Source organism: Benincasa hispida, chromosome 9 (genome assembly GCF_027475165.1).
Source record: "Benincasa hispida cultivar pf3 chromosome 9, pf3_genome.v1.1, whole genome shotgun sequence".
Lineage (NCBI taxonomy): Eukaryota > Viridiplantae > Streptophyta > Magnoliopsida > Cucurbitales > Cucurbitaceae > Benincasa > Benincasa hispida.
In genome coordinates this window covers 41373890-41388408 of record NC_143486.1, presented here as the reverse complement: position 1 = coordinate 41388408, position 14519 = coordinate 41373890, and the positions used below count along the sequence as shown (strand labels likewise).

Here is a 14519-nt window from a genome sequence, read left to right as displayed (position 1 = left end):
ACAGTGTAGTCACCAAGTTGGTATCTCTCAACAGTTCGTTTGAAACCTTAGTTTCTTCTCCTCAGATCTCTCCTCTCAGAAGTTGAGTTTTTAAGAGACCAAACAAGTTTTTTCTTCTACTTCCTTCTCCTTCTCCTCCTCCTCCTCCTCCTCCTTGATTCAAAATTATACTGTATACCATATTTCATCATTATCAAAGTACATATACTCTAAAAAAGAAGAAAAAAAGTTTACGATTCATATTTTAATCAAACAAAGATAGGTAAAATTATTAAATAATTTAATTTTTTTTTAAAACAGTCATCATATAAACAAACTATTTAGAGTTTAAAAAATTGGGCAAGATATCCCTAACATATGAACTCAACTCTACATCCCCATACACATACATATGAATTGAGATAAAAACAACTATGCACCCCTCAGATACAGATACAGATATATTGAATTCCCCAAACATATAAACTCCAGACATCCTATATCAACTCAGCGTCCCAAACAATTCTTATTATTTTAATAGAAATATATGGTTTCTTGAAAAAAAAAATTTTTATGGTAAAAGAGAAAAAAAAATTCCTTGAGCTAGCATAGTTAATCGTAGGAAAAAAACATTGAAAGATTGAAAATTTAAAGTTTCGATGGAAATATCAAAATATCAATGAAAATGTCAAAATTTTAAAAATTTTGAGAAATTGAGAGAAATCGAAAATTTGACCGAAATTTTAAACGAAGATTATCACTCATGATACAATAAAATATTATAATAATTAAGTATAAAGTTGATTTCAATTACACTCGATTTGAAAAAGTTGCATTTCAATTGTTGAAATTGGAAATTTATTTTAAAATAATCACAATAGGTTTTTACCGCTAGATTCTTAGACAAAAGTTTATATGTACATATGTGAACAAGTCAAACACACATATAAAATGAAATAAAATATGTGTATTATGAATATAATAATAATAAATAGATGTATATTGTTTAGTGTCTCAAAGGTCATGTGTCAATCTTCATGTTATCCATGTGTCTTGTAATTATTCATGTAAGTCCACATCCCACTTGCCACTTTGCCATGATTTTAGTTTTTTTAAAAAAATTATATTATTATTATTATTATTATATTATATTTTTTTCATACCCGTATTTTTGTTGTGCTCCTTAATTTCACAACAATGTGATGTTTTTGAGAACTTTGTCTATGGGGTTCTCGTCTTCCTCTCTTTAAACTCTACACATCCAATTTTTTGTTATTTCATTTTTTTTTTTGTTAACCCTAAACTCCGAATTTATTTCCACTACATGAATACATAATTTTTCGTCAAATATTTAAGGACAAGAACCTTGAAAGTGTTGTTATGAAAAAAAGAATTAAACTTCAAAGGTTGAAAAAAAAAACATTTCAAAATTCGAAAAGCTTTTTAAAATTTAACCTATAATATGTATGAGATGATTACTGTATTTCAGCGGGAAACAAATATATAATTTTGTTTTGAATGGAAAGATATATGTTTATTAAAGTGTTGTACGCTTGTCTTTTCAAAGTTGACCTTTTCACCTAGGAGGTAGCGTACTTCACTTTTGATTGCCTCTCTTTTGTCGCAGCCCATAGTTTGAATCTTGTAAAACAAAAATAATTTGGATGCGTTTTGGCTTAACTTCTCAAATATTTAATTTTAAAAAAAAATTATTTTGAAACAAAATTGAAGTTCTCGATCACCACTCAAAATAGCTATTTTTATCAAAAGAATTTATATAAAATGATTTTTTTTAATAAAATACTTTTTTTTAAAGTCAATTTAAATAGGTACTAAGTTCCTTACCATAACGATTTTAATTTTAGTTTTATTTTTAAAAGTTTTTTTTTCACAATTTCTTTGTGTTACGGTCTTGATTTCTTTTAATAAAACAATTGATTTTTTTTTAGCTGAGTTCAGATTTTTTCACAACTATAAATGAAAATAAATAGAGTATACATATTGCATGTCAAAAGTTGTTAAGAAATAATGTTACAGCATTTCACGGAACATTAAACAATGACAAACAAACAAATAAAAGTGACACTAAAGATTGGTAACCTAGTTCGATAAAATAACACCTATGTTTGGGAAGTAATGTGCCCAGAAAAGATAACTTCACTAATATAAATGATAAGCCATTACAACTTAGTACTTATCTGTGACTATAACAAGATTATAGTGACATTCGTATTTAATCAATCAACTGTTCAACTATGCTCCCCCTAGATGTGAAACTCCCACTTACAACAACTTAGGCTCTCTCTAAGTGTGAATATCAGTGAAGAATTACTTAAGCTCATGCTAAGATTAAGACTTGCTCTCAAAGATTTAAGCTCCCCTTAAGCCGTGAGATTTCCTCTCACAAAGACTTTTACTTTTCCTTTCTCAAATGAAGACCATTCCACTTGAATAACTTAGGCTCCCTTAAGCTCGAGAGTCCCTTCTCAATATGTTTACAGAAGAAAACAATACGACTTGGAGTAAGTCTCCAACCTTACAGCAACTTTGACCTTCATCTCATCAAGGATTGACACAAACACTTGTGAAAACTTCTCACAAGACAATGGCGCTTGTAGTTTTCATTAAAACAACTAACCTCTACCTCCAAAGACCATTCCTTTAAATGTGCACGACGGAAGAGAAATAGAGAAACCCTAGATGCTAAAGTAGGCACACATAGGAAAAGAAGGAAATATGCACACAGACTATAGACAAACTTTTCCAGATAAGGAAAATGTATTTCACAGGATCAACATTTCACAAAAACAAACCTATCTGGTTTAACAGATGCAGAGACAACCTTGATAACATCACGTAAACTTAAACAAGTATTGTCAACACAACATTTCTAACAATATATATTAATTTTTGTAACTTCACTTAAAATTTCAAAATTTGTGTAGGAAATGGATGACAAAAAACTAACGACAAATGATTATCGAGCCAGATTTTAAGGATTGCCTTTTCAACCTTAATGATAGTGCATTTGTTGGATCTCGAGGATATGAAAATATGATTAAAAAAACTTAAAAGAATTAAAAATTATTTCCTATACCAACATGGTGTACATTTCTTTTCAGTTGCTCAATCTTAAGAACTTTAAAGTTAAGTATGCTTAGCTTGGAGTGATTTAATATTGGTTGACCTCTTAAGAATTTTCTTAGAAAACATGTGTGTGAAGATAAAGCATATTGAAAGGATGCATATTGGTGGTTTGTGGGGATAGTCTTCACTCTTGGAAGTAGCTTAAGACAGGTAAAGATGATGTATTGTCAAGTTGTAGGAGATGCAGAGGAGTGTCAGGGTAATTATATATTGAATCCTGGCCTTAAGGTGTTATAAGCTTGGTGTGCTGCTATTTATCATATTTGGAGGGAACGTAATATTTACATTTATTGGTTAACTTGCGACTTCTCGAGGTGATTTGTCAAATTATGTGATATGATGTTGTTCTTTGTTATGTGACTTGAAGGTTCTATTAAGGAGAATTATGTCGACTCTTCCCATTTAGATCTATTTCCATGAGTTCTATAGGACTTTCTTTGTGGTAGTTGTTTTCTTTTTTTAATTGTTTTTTTCTCTTTTGTTTGTGTTTTAATTGTGCTTGATCTCATGCTATGAAGTTCATTTATGATTTATCTTTAATACAATTCAATACCTTTGTAAAAAAGAAAAAAAAAAAATCCTTTTTTTGACCTTCCTATTTTAGAACAATACTAAGGAGACAATCAATGAAAGTAGTATCAAGTTACATTTTTTTTTAAAAAAAAAAGATTAACCATCAATATGAAAATTGAACAAGCATAAAGCTTGGACTATATGCTTTATTTTCAAAAGTACATTAATTCCTTCCCTTTAAAAAACTGAGGAATATGAGGGTGGAGCCATGGACAGTATTCCGCCGTTGGATTAGTTCAATAAAGCGTTTGACCAAAAATACCAGGAGTCGCCACCTGGAATCCGAGGCGTCGGGAAACTGGACACGGTATTACCCAGCAGCGGCTTTCCTCGCCGCAAACCGCTATTGGGTTTTTGCCTTTTTCATTCATTCACTCTATAAAATGCTTTCATTTCTATCCACACTCTTCATCGTCATACAAACAAATCTAATATCTGAAAATTCGTCTCAATCTTTGATCGTTTCAAGTTATGTCGAGCACTGTTGGTCAAGTCATCAAATGCAAAGGTATTATTATTCTCCTCTTCCCTGCGGTTTTCTTTTCAATTACCAAGTTTATTCATGTGGGGTTTATGTTTTTTCTTTCTTTCTTTAATTTCTGTTTTTGGGTATTCTTTTTCTCTCTTTCTGCCTACTTTTACTCATTTTAGGTGTCAATTAAAGCTAATTTGATTCCGCGTTCAAGTATAGGAGAAAACGTGTATAAATTTCATAATCAAGATCGCTGTCAAATGGGGTTTTAGTTTTTTGTTTTTGAAAATTAAATGTATGAATGCTACTTTCACCCATATCTAGTAAAAAATAGTCGGGGAAAAAAAGTACAATTATAAAAAGCTGAAAAGCTGAAACGAAATTATTATCAAACTGGCCTAGATAAATGATCCTCTTTAGTTATATTGCCAAGTTCCCTTATGCTATATGCTTTAGGATTGGGGTTTCTGTTTTTGACATGTTAAGTACCTATTGAATAAGGAAAAAGGAACAGATGTAGATACAGGGCCACAAGAATGGTTACTACTATGATCGACAGTTATTATGGACAGTTACATTGTAATAGCCTCATTCAGTAACTTTTCCAATGAATGCATTGTTAAGGAGATACATTGTGTCTTTTTGAGTTTCTGAGGTCCAAAGTTTGAACTGCTGTAAAGTTATTTCCTTCCCAATTAATGTTGAGTTCACTGATGGGCCCTTTAACAAAATTTTAGGGCACAAAGTTTAGAACATAGTTTTCAAATGCTCTCATTCTTTTTCCTAGTGTAGTTATATGCCTGTGTGATTTACTAGTTGTGATGGTTAGAACATTTTGTCTTTTTACATATTCCATGATTAGTTTTCATGATTCTGTTATTTGTCAAACCAAAATGTTGTTTATAAATCTTTTCCTTTTTCTGTGTTACAGCTGCGGTGGCATGGGAGGCTGGAAAGCCACTGGTAATTGAGGAAGTGGAAGTGGCACCACCACAAGCTAATGAAGTCCGTGTCAAAATCCTCTTCACTGCTCTTTGCCACACTGATGTTTACTTCTGGGAAGCCAAGGTAATGTTGTTTTACTATTTTGTTCTTATTATTCTACATGATTTGGAGCATATTTTGCTGTCTCTGCTATCTTTCTTGTTTATAATTTTTGATATAGGCATCTCAAAATGGCTTCATTTGTGTATTTCAGGGCCAAACACCTCTCTTTCCTCGCATATTTGGACATGAAGCTGGAGGGTAAATAATGATTTCTTTTTCTATATCATGGTTGCAATTAGAATCTGTGCGTGTTAGTTTGATAGTAACCTGATGTTATCTTCTTTTTGTTTTGTTTGTTTGTTATCAGAATTGTGGAGAGTGTAGGGGAGGGTGTGACAGATCTCAAGCCAGGAGACCATGTTCTTCCTGTATTCACTGGTGAATGTGGGGATTGTCGCCATTGTCAATCGGAGGAGAGCAACATGTGTGATCTTCTCCGAATCAACACTGACCGTGGTGTTATGATCAATGACGGCAAGTCAAGATTCTCTATAAATGGAAAGCCAATCCATCACTTTGTTGGAACCTCGACCTTTAGCGAATACACTGTTGTTCATGTTGGCTGTCTGGCCAAGATCAACCCGGCCGCACCTCTTGATAAAGTTTGTGTTCTTAGCTGCGGCATATCCACAGGTTTGGAGAAGCTTTCCCCCCTGTTTATATGAAGTGTTTAATGATCCTCAGTTATGTTAGATGATATAATATTAAATTTGCATTCAACCTTTTGAGTCAATTGGTGATTTATGATGTAATATTTAAGATGGTATTATATTAGGTGCTCTAAGAGATATGTTCAAACCCCTGTCATATTATTTCCTCCCTCATTAATTGATTTTTATTTGTTGGGTCTTCTATATTTAGTTTTTGGTCCATGGATGATTTAAGAAGCTGACATGAACTGAATCAATTTGATTTGAAATGTAGGGCTTGGTGCCACTTTGAATGTTGCAAAGCCAAAAAAGGGTTCATCTGTTGCAGTCTTTGGACTTGGAGCTGTTGGCCTTGCAGTAAGCTTACCATAATTCAACTTCAATACTTGCAGATTCTGATTACTATTTTTTCATAAATTCTAATCCCTTCACTTCCCTTGGACAAGGCTGCTGAAGGAGCGAGAATTGCTGGTGCATCCAGGATCATTGGTGTTGATTTGAATCCAAGTCGATTCGAAGAAGGTACAATCAAATTACATAATGACAACTTTCTTAGTTCTAATTTCTGGATTGATTATCATGTATATAAATGTCTTTGTTGTTTCAACGATTGCAGCAAAGAAATTCGGTTGCAACGAGTTTGTGAATCCAAAGGATCATAACAAGCCTGTTCAAGAGGTGATAGCCGAGATGACTGATGGAGGAGTCGACCGGAGTGTCGAATGCACCGGAAGCATTCAGGCAATGATCTCAGCATTCGAATGTGTCCACGATGTAATTCCCTTACCAATCTCATTCTCTCTTTTATACAAAAGAGCAACCCAAAAATAAAGACATATAAATATACATATACTTGACAGGGTTGGGGTGTTGCTGTACTCGTTGGGGTGCCGAACAAAGACGATGCATTCAAAACTCATCCAATGAATCTCCTAAATGAGAGGACTCTGAAGGGTACCTTCTTCGGAAACTACAAACCCCGAACCGACATTCCAGGGGTCGTTGAACAGTACATGAGGAAGGTAAAATCCTAAGAACTGGTAAAAAAAAGGTTTGATTTGTATTATTTAGCATCTGCCATCTGATATCTGAGTTTATTTTGATGTGTTGTTGAAGGAGCTGGAATTGGAGAAGTTCATAACACATTCAGTCCCATTTTCTGAGATAAACAAAGCATTTGATTACATGCTGAAGGGAGAATCAATTCGCTGTATTATAAGGATGGGAGAGTGATTTGTGTTATTTGTTTTTTGGGGGAAGGTTCAACGTTATGATGAATGATAATGCAAGTGTTGTATAAGGATCTTAATTGAGATGTGCAGTCGGTCTGGTTTTATATCTTACAAGAATAAATTTTTTTAGCTATTTCTCGCATTTTCTTTCTATTAGGGTTTTCATTTTAAAATTTTATTTCTTTTAGCGAGAGGATAAAATTAAGGATAATTAAAAAAAAGAAAACCAGAAAAGGAAACATCAATTTAGTTCAGTACTTTTGACTAGTTTCAAGATTTTGGTCCAAATCCCGGTGAGAATTTCAAAGTTCTAATTTAAAGTTTTAAATTATCTAAAGAAAAAACTCTAAATGTTTTCTTTTCTAAAATTACAATAAATAAATAATATTTGATGTCATGAAAAATTATAAAATTAAAATTGTACACATAAAAATAACTTTTATTCGTCCATCTAGACAAATTCTTCTCAATTGCTTCTCTCCATTTTTTAGTTTCCTTGATTATCTGTATTATTCCTTTTTCAACCATGCACAGAAATAACACTGTTTTTATTATACATGCACAGTTCAATATTTAACCATCCCTGTTTGAACAATTGTTATCCATAGATATTAGTTGTGTCGAGGAATTGTGTCTCATCTAGAAAGGATAAAATAGAAATTTATAAGTAAAGTAGGGATAAAAGTGGAAACAAAAGATTCTCTTAAATTGTCCTATTTATATATACAACTTAATGATACATGTATTGCATGTGAATTTGAATGTTTAAAATATAATTGCAATTTGATAAGCGACTTAAAAATAATAAAAATGGGGCAAAACAAATATGGTGAACAATCTATAAAATTAAATGAAATTTATTGAAATGAGTTTTTGAATCTAAATACATTGTAATTAAGAAAACAAAATTAGAATAATAAAAATTAGATGTTGAATGAGAAATTTCGGTTAATTAAATTTTTCCACATCATTACAACGCCCAAGTTTATTTGAAAATTATAAATTCAATCAAGTCGTGTAGTTTAAAGTCATTCGGGTCCAATATTCACATCCAATTCAAATCCATGACAAAAACATGGGCCAATGGAAAGACTGGGTCCAAGCCCTATTTTAGTCTAAGCCCAACAAACAACTGGGCCCAAGCCCATACAAACCCTATGGAAACCTCTATAAATAGAGACTTTCCCCTTTCATTCTAGGGATTGGAAGCTCACAAGAATGAAGTTCAAAGCAACTCCTTAAAGATTGAAGAATTATAAATTTTAAATTTCATCCCATATTTGAGAGAAGGCATCAAAGGATCGACCATTAGAGTTTGTATCCACTATACTATATTGAAATCAGTACAAAAATTACACGAATTAAATTTCTTTGGAAATCTCGTGTGAACTGATTGACACGCCCAGTGGGACTATCTCTATCTTTCATCTCTTTCTCTACAACAAAAAGAAGTCATGATATTTAAAAACAACACTTCCAAAACTTCAAAGATGTTTACACAAGAATAATTATCGGAAGTCGTTCCAAGGAAATTCAACGATCTGAAGAGCTGTAACCCTTTGAGGTCGCGAAGAATACATGGGAGCAACTGTTGAAATCAACAAATAGCGGAATTGTCATAAAAGAGAATCCATTGTCTAATGAAGCCACGTCATCTTCTGAACAATCAAGCAAAGAAGCTTCGGAACCCAATATAATGTCAGTTATGATGATAGGCATGGGTACAGATGAAGAATCCAAATTCGCTTTCAACAACACCACGAAAAAAGCAAGGTAGGTCTCTATCTTTCACTCATGTGTATAGTACCCGGAATGACTAAACTAGAAAAGAAAGTGAGCATGCTAATGAAAACAATCAAAGAGAGAGATTATGAAATCGCGTCTCTAAAGAATCACATTGAAAATCATGATGCTGCTGAATCAAGCCAAGCACTTTCTATTAAGGATAACGACAAAGGGAAGACAATCTTGCAAGATAACCAACGACAACAATCAACTTCAATTGCTTCGTTGTCAGTACAACAATTGCAAAATATGATCACAGACTCTATCAGGGCCCAGTATGGTGGTACTTCTCAAAGTTCTCTATTGTATTCTAAACTATATACAAAGAGAATTGATAATTTAATAATGCCAACCGGATACAACCACCTAAGTTTCAACAATTTGATAGGAAGGGTAATCCAAAGCAACATGTTGCTCATTTTATCGAAACATGTGAATATGTTGGTACACGAGAGGACTTATTATTCAAATAATTTGTTCGAACGTTAAATGAAAATGCTTTTGACTGGTACATTGACCTCGAGTCAGAGTCAATTGATAGATGGGAACATAAATTGTTTGAGAGCTATAAGTTTGGATTGCAAAGACTATCTCATTGAACTGTTCGCCATTGAGATGTGCATTCAAGGCATGCATTGGGGACTTCTTTCCATTCTTCAAGGTATAAAGCCTCACACTTTTGAAGAGTTAGCAACTATGCCCACGATTTGAAGCTTGTTAGGGTTGATGTCCTGAATCTCGTAGGGTTCTGTAGTTTGTAAACACTTGCATGAACAAACATTTTGTGATTTATAATATATGATATTTTATTCACTCTAGTCTATGTAATATTTAATATTTTAGTTGCATTAACCACAAACCAATAAACTAAGAACCATGGTTATCGTTGTAACTTAGACATGTATGTGGAGACATACAAATGGATCGTGTTTTAAATGATAACCTAAATAGTTTGTAGTATATGGATAAGGAGGGATACTTTATCCTTGTGACACTACTAGTATGACCCGCTTTATAGGTGTTACAAATGTTGTAATGTGCTACAAATGATCTGGTCTTGATCATTTGTGTGTTAGACATGTGAGCGGGGATATTCTATACAAAGGAGTTTGTATAAAACCGAACCAAAAAATATTTAGTCTTGTTATATAACGTTGTTCATAATTGAGACATTCATTTCACTAGAATGACCATAGGTAACATGACCTTAATCTTGAGTGAGTTATGAAATTATGCCTATGAGAGTAGTCCTTTGATTTGCATGGGTGAGAGTGGCTAGATTTTTGACTCAACAAGCCTACAATTTTGAAGATCCATCTGATTGGGGAGCTGGAAACTCAGCTACACAAGATGGAATTCATTCCTTCCCAAAAGCAAGGGTAAGTGGATAAATTGTTCCCTTAAGGGTTGACTCCGAGGTTTGAACAATATGGCGCCACACCCTCTCTTGGCCCGAGAGGGGTTTAGTCATAGTGGGACTATGATCTATTGTTTATTAGAGGAATTGGTGGTACTTAAGGAATTAGATGTAACTACAGGGGAAAAACTGTAATTTGGCTCAACTGTACTTACAAGCGATTTGTGAAGGGTTATCATACTATTGATTGGTTATATCTAATGGACATAGAAATATATCTGTAGTGTGAAGAATGAAGCTGTCGGTCTTTAGTGGAGTGCCCAATAGTTAACGGATGGTAGATAATGTGATTAAAGAGTTTAGTCAGTTATTCATATACCGTTGGAGCTTCAAGCTACAGGTCCATAATGTCCCCTTGGTAGCTCAATGGATTCAAGTTGAGAATAAGTTTTTGGGTTAATTTAAAATGTTCAAATTAATAAGAGGGAATTTGATTATATATGATATAATTAAATTAATTAAATTATATATGATATAATTGACATAATGTATTTGATACATTATTGTATGATTGGAAGAACTAATCTTTGAATATGATTCAAATATGATTTCTATGAATAAGATTCACAGTTATTAAGTTTAATATAAATATGATTTAATTTAAATGCTATAAAATAGAAAAAAAAAACTATGGTTTATATATTGTATATGATGCACTATTAAAATTATATGTTATAAATATAACATGATAAGTTAGTTATTGTATTTATCTATAATTTATTAATTATATGATAATTAAATTTCTTTTTCTCCATAACCACCTTTAGTGGGTGGTTATACGGTTTTTATGGCAAAGTGGAATAAAGATGAAAAAGTTATTTTAAAATTATTCTACAAAAACACGACTTACATTATTAACTATCAAGTGATTACACAATAGCATTGAGTTTACTAAACGATAGCTTGAGAGACTACACGATCGAGTATTCAGTCTATGTGATAAACTTTCATCTTCTACACGATAGTTCATCGTTTACTCGATCATCTCTTCCTCCACTCTAAATCTTCCCTCCAACCAAAATAAGCCAGAACCCACAACTTCTGGATTCTCACACTGAGAATACTAAGGTAATCTTGTGGTAGTGTCCAGTTATTCGAGGATCGAGTTTATACTCGTTGCTAGTGTTTGAGGGAGATCGAGTTCTTGTTCATTGCGTTCGTGCTTGATCGAGGGATATACTTGAAGAAAGTGTTCTTCAAAGGTATTGTCTCTCTAACCTTTGTATTTATTTCAAGAAGCATGTTGTAATTTATGATTTAATGCATAATCTATTTAGTATGACTTTGAATGTATGTATTCTTTCACAATGGAGTTTGGACGATTTTCTTCTGCTCATAGGTCCTCTGTAATTAGAGTTCCTTCAAAGCTAAGTATTGCTATCCGAGGAGACAAAACTATTTTAGTTCTTAATGTAAGGAATGAAGAAAATAATGTCGATGTGACTTTAGAAGAATCTATGGTTGTCAATACAATCCTTCTATAATTAACCATTATATATTAATCTCATTAATATAAAATTCCTTGATTTGATTTGAACAATTTAAATCATTCCACATTACTATCCTTTAGTGAGCTAATAGGGAGATCTTATGAACCTATAGATTAGAAGCTCAAATGATATGAGATTAATTGACTAAACTCTTTTAATCCAATTAATCAATATTCATTAAGTATCAAACACTCCACTAAAGAGTGATAGTACACACTCTTCACATTGTAGATATATTTCTGTGTCCATGGATATAATCAATCAATAGAGTGATGACCCTTCACAAATGCTCATAACTATAGTTGGATCAAAATACCATTTTACCCATGTAGTTACATCTAACTTCTTAAGTACCACTGATTCCTCTAATGAACAAACAGTTTAGAGTCCAACTATAAACTAACGCCTTTCGGAATAGTAAGAATTTGAGGCCTCATTGTTCAAGACCTGGAATCAGCTATTAAGGGAGCAATTTATCTACTTTCCCAAGGAATGGGAAGGAGTGAATTTCATCTTGTGTAGTTGTGTTCCCAGTTCTCTATCAGAAAAATCCCGAAATGGTAGGCTTATTGAGTCGATTATCATGACCACTCTCACCATGCAGATCAAAGGATTGTCGTTATAAACATGAATTCACAACTCACTCAGGATTAAGGTCAAATCTCCTATGGTCATTTTAGTGAAATATTAGTTTCTTCAAGGAACAGTGTTATAAAGAGAAACTAATTATTTCGTGGTCCCATCTATGTATAAACAACTTTATACAAGATATCCCCACTCACATGTCTTTACACGAACAATATAGTTCATATTGTTTGTAACACTTACATCTCATGTAACCATTACAAAGTGGGTTGTATTCGCCGTGTTACCAGGATAAGGCACCCATCCTTCATCCATTTACTGCAAACTTTTTAGGTTATTACATGAACCACATACTATTCAAGTAACATCATATAACCTTGGATCTTGATTTATTGGATTGAATTCATTGCTGTCTAAATGTCAAATAAAATACCTATGATTTTATTAGATAAATAATTTGTGTGAACAAAACTAAAAACCACAAGATACATTAGATTTAGGAAATCGAACCCAACAATGATGTCAATTCTGATGTGAAAGGTGCAAAGACAGGTTTTATTGGGAAGACATAAAGCTAAGTCTAACGTGGAAGGCGCAAAGCCAAGTCCAATGCAGAAGGTGCAAAGCCAAGTCTGATGTAGGAGGCATAAAGAATGTCTGATGTGGAAGGTGAAAACCTATATTAGGTGAAAAACGTGAAAAGTTAAGGTAAAAAATTAAAATATCCCTTTCCAATAAGGTGAACCATTTCCTTGCAAAAATGTCATTGTAAAGAATAAGTCCCAACTGCATAACTTAGACCCCTTTAGACTCGGCATATAACTCACTCAGACCCCTCTAGGGACGACATATAACTCAGGTTTGCATATAACTCACTCAGACACCTCTAGGGTCAGAATATAACTCACTCAGACCCCTCTAGGGTCAACGGATAACTCATTCAGACCCCCCACCTTTCTTTTGGTGTTGCATTGCCTCCTTTAAAAAGAATAATGTTGCAGCCTTACTTCAACTCCAAAATAATGGTGCGACTTCCCTTCATCACCAAAATTATTGTGCAACTATGCTTCTTCAACTCCATCGTCGACGTGCTTGACTTTCATGTGAATAGGGAAAAAGTTGACTTTTTTCATCCCTTGAGAAGTTGATAATGAAATTTGGACACAAGTTATGAGCTTTCTGTAAAATAAAAAAAAAAGAATTTGAAAAACAATTATTAAAAAAATTTAGGGAGAAAGTTATTAAAAAAAGTACAACAAAAAAAAAAAAAGTGTTAAAAAAGCGTGAGAAGAAAAAAAAAAGAGAGAAATTAAAAAATTGAAAAATGCAAAAGTTAAAAAAAAAAAGGAAATACTAAAAATGTAGAAAATCTTAAACAAAATTAATTTTAAAAAAAGTGAATTATAAAGAAAAAGTCACAATGGACAAAAAGTAATTTTTTTTAAAAGAATTCCTAAAATACATATCTTTTTTTCTCTTTTGTACATAGCCGCCCTTCCCCCTAAAAAAAATTCTCTCCGTCTCAACTCTTTATTCTTTTCCTCTCTCTCTACAAACCTTACAACTACCCCTCTTTTTCGACAATGTAGGAGCCAGACTCCATTGTGGCAACAATCAGAGGTGATACTACCGGGCAGAGACGTTGGGATTAAGTGGCAGTGAAGGCGAAAAAAAAAAAAAGAATGAAAGAAAGGAACAAAAAATTGAAAAGAAAAGAACAATCCATTAGAGACAATGACAACTACTAGACGAAAACCGACACTCTAGTATTGACAAAGATGCATGATGCTTCTAGCGGCTGCATCAACCATCCGACCAACAACAAGTCATGACCATTGGATGAAATTTTTCAGCAGCATGCAAAGGGAATCTAAGGGGCAAAAAAAAAAAAAAAAGCGTCAAAATAAAAATGCTCCAGTCATCAACCACTGATGCCCAACCACATGATGATAGTTGGATAAAGCTTCCCATCAGTGACACAACAAAACTATAAGGAAAAAAAAAAAAAAAGAAAAGGAAAACAATTGTAGTTTCAAAGGATAGAGGCTTTAGGAGAAATTTCAATTTTCTTCTTCACTGAATATTTTGGGCATCATGTGCCCTAATTCTTATACATAGAGGCCCTTGATTTTGGGAAAATAA

General features: G+C 33.0%; 1 protein-coding gene across 2 annotated transcripts; it reads left to right on the top strand.

Moving 5' to 3' along the window:
• Window positions 1-3859: 3859 nt before the first annotated feature.
• On the top strand, window positions 3860-7242 carry LOC120086238 (alcohol dehydrogenase 1). Of its 2 annotated transcripts, none has more exons than XM_039042786.2 (9): window positions 3860-4207; window positions 5103-5239; window positions 5370-5416; window positions 5526-5851; window positions 6143-6225; window positions 6315-6390; window positions 6485-6642; window positions 6729-6890; window positions 6985-7242. In XM_039042786.2, exons 1-9 carry the CDS (start codon window positions 4171-4173, stop codon window positions 7099-7101), a joined length of 1143 nt encoding a protein of 380 aa, XP_038898714.1. In that variant the 5' UTR covers window positions 3860-4170; the 3' UTR covers window positions 7102-7242. The 2 variants fall into 2 exon arrangements, with proteins under 2 accessions (XP_038898714.1, XP_090174093.1); XM_090317967.1 differs by lacking the exon at window positions 3860-4207 and adding an exon at window positions 4609-4750.
• The last annotated feature ends 7277 nt before the right edge of the window (window positions 7243-14519 follow it).

Coding starts and splice junctions, on each gene's coding strand:
- LOC120086238 (XM_090317967.1), top strand. CDS start 4,708: ATGGTTACTACTATGATCGACAGTTATTATGGACAGTTACATT. Junction 6,643..6,728: donor CATTCGAATGTGTCCACGAT/GTAATTCCCTTA, acceptor TATACTTGACAG/GGTTGGGGTGTTGCTGTACT. Junction 6,891..6,984: donor TTGAACAGTACATGAGGAAG/GTAAAATCCTAA, acceptor GTGTTGTTGAAG/GAGCTGGAATTGGAGAAGTT.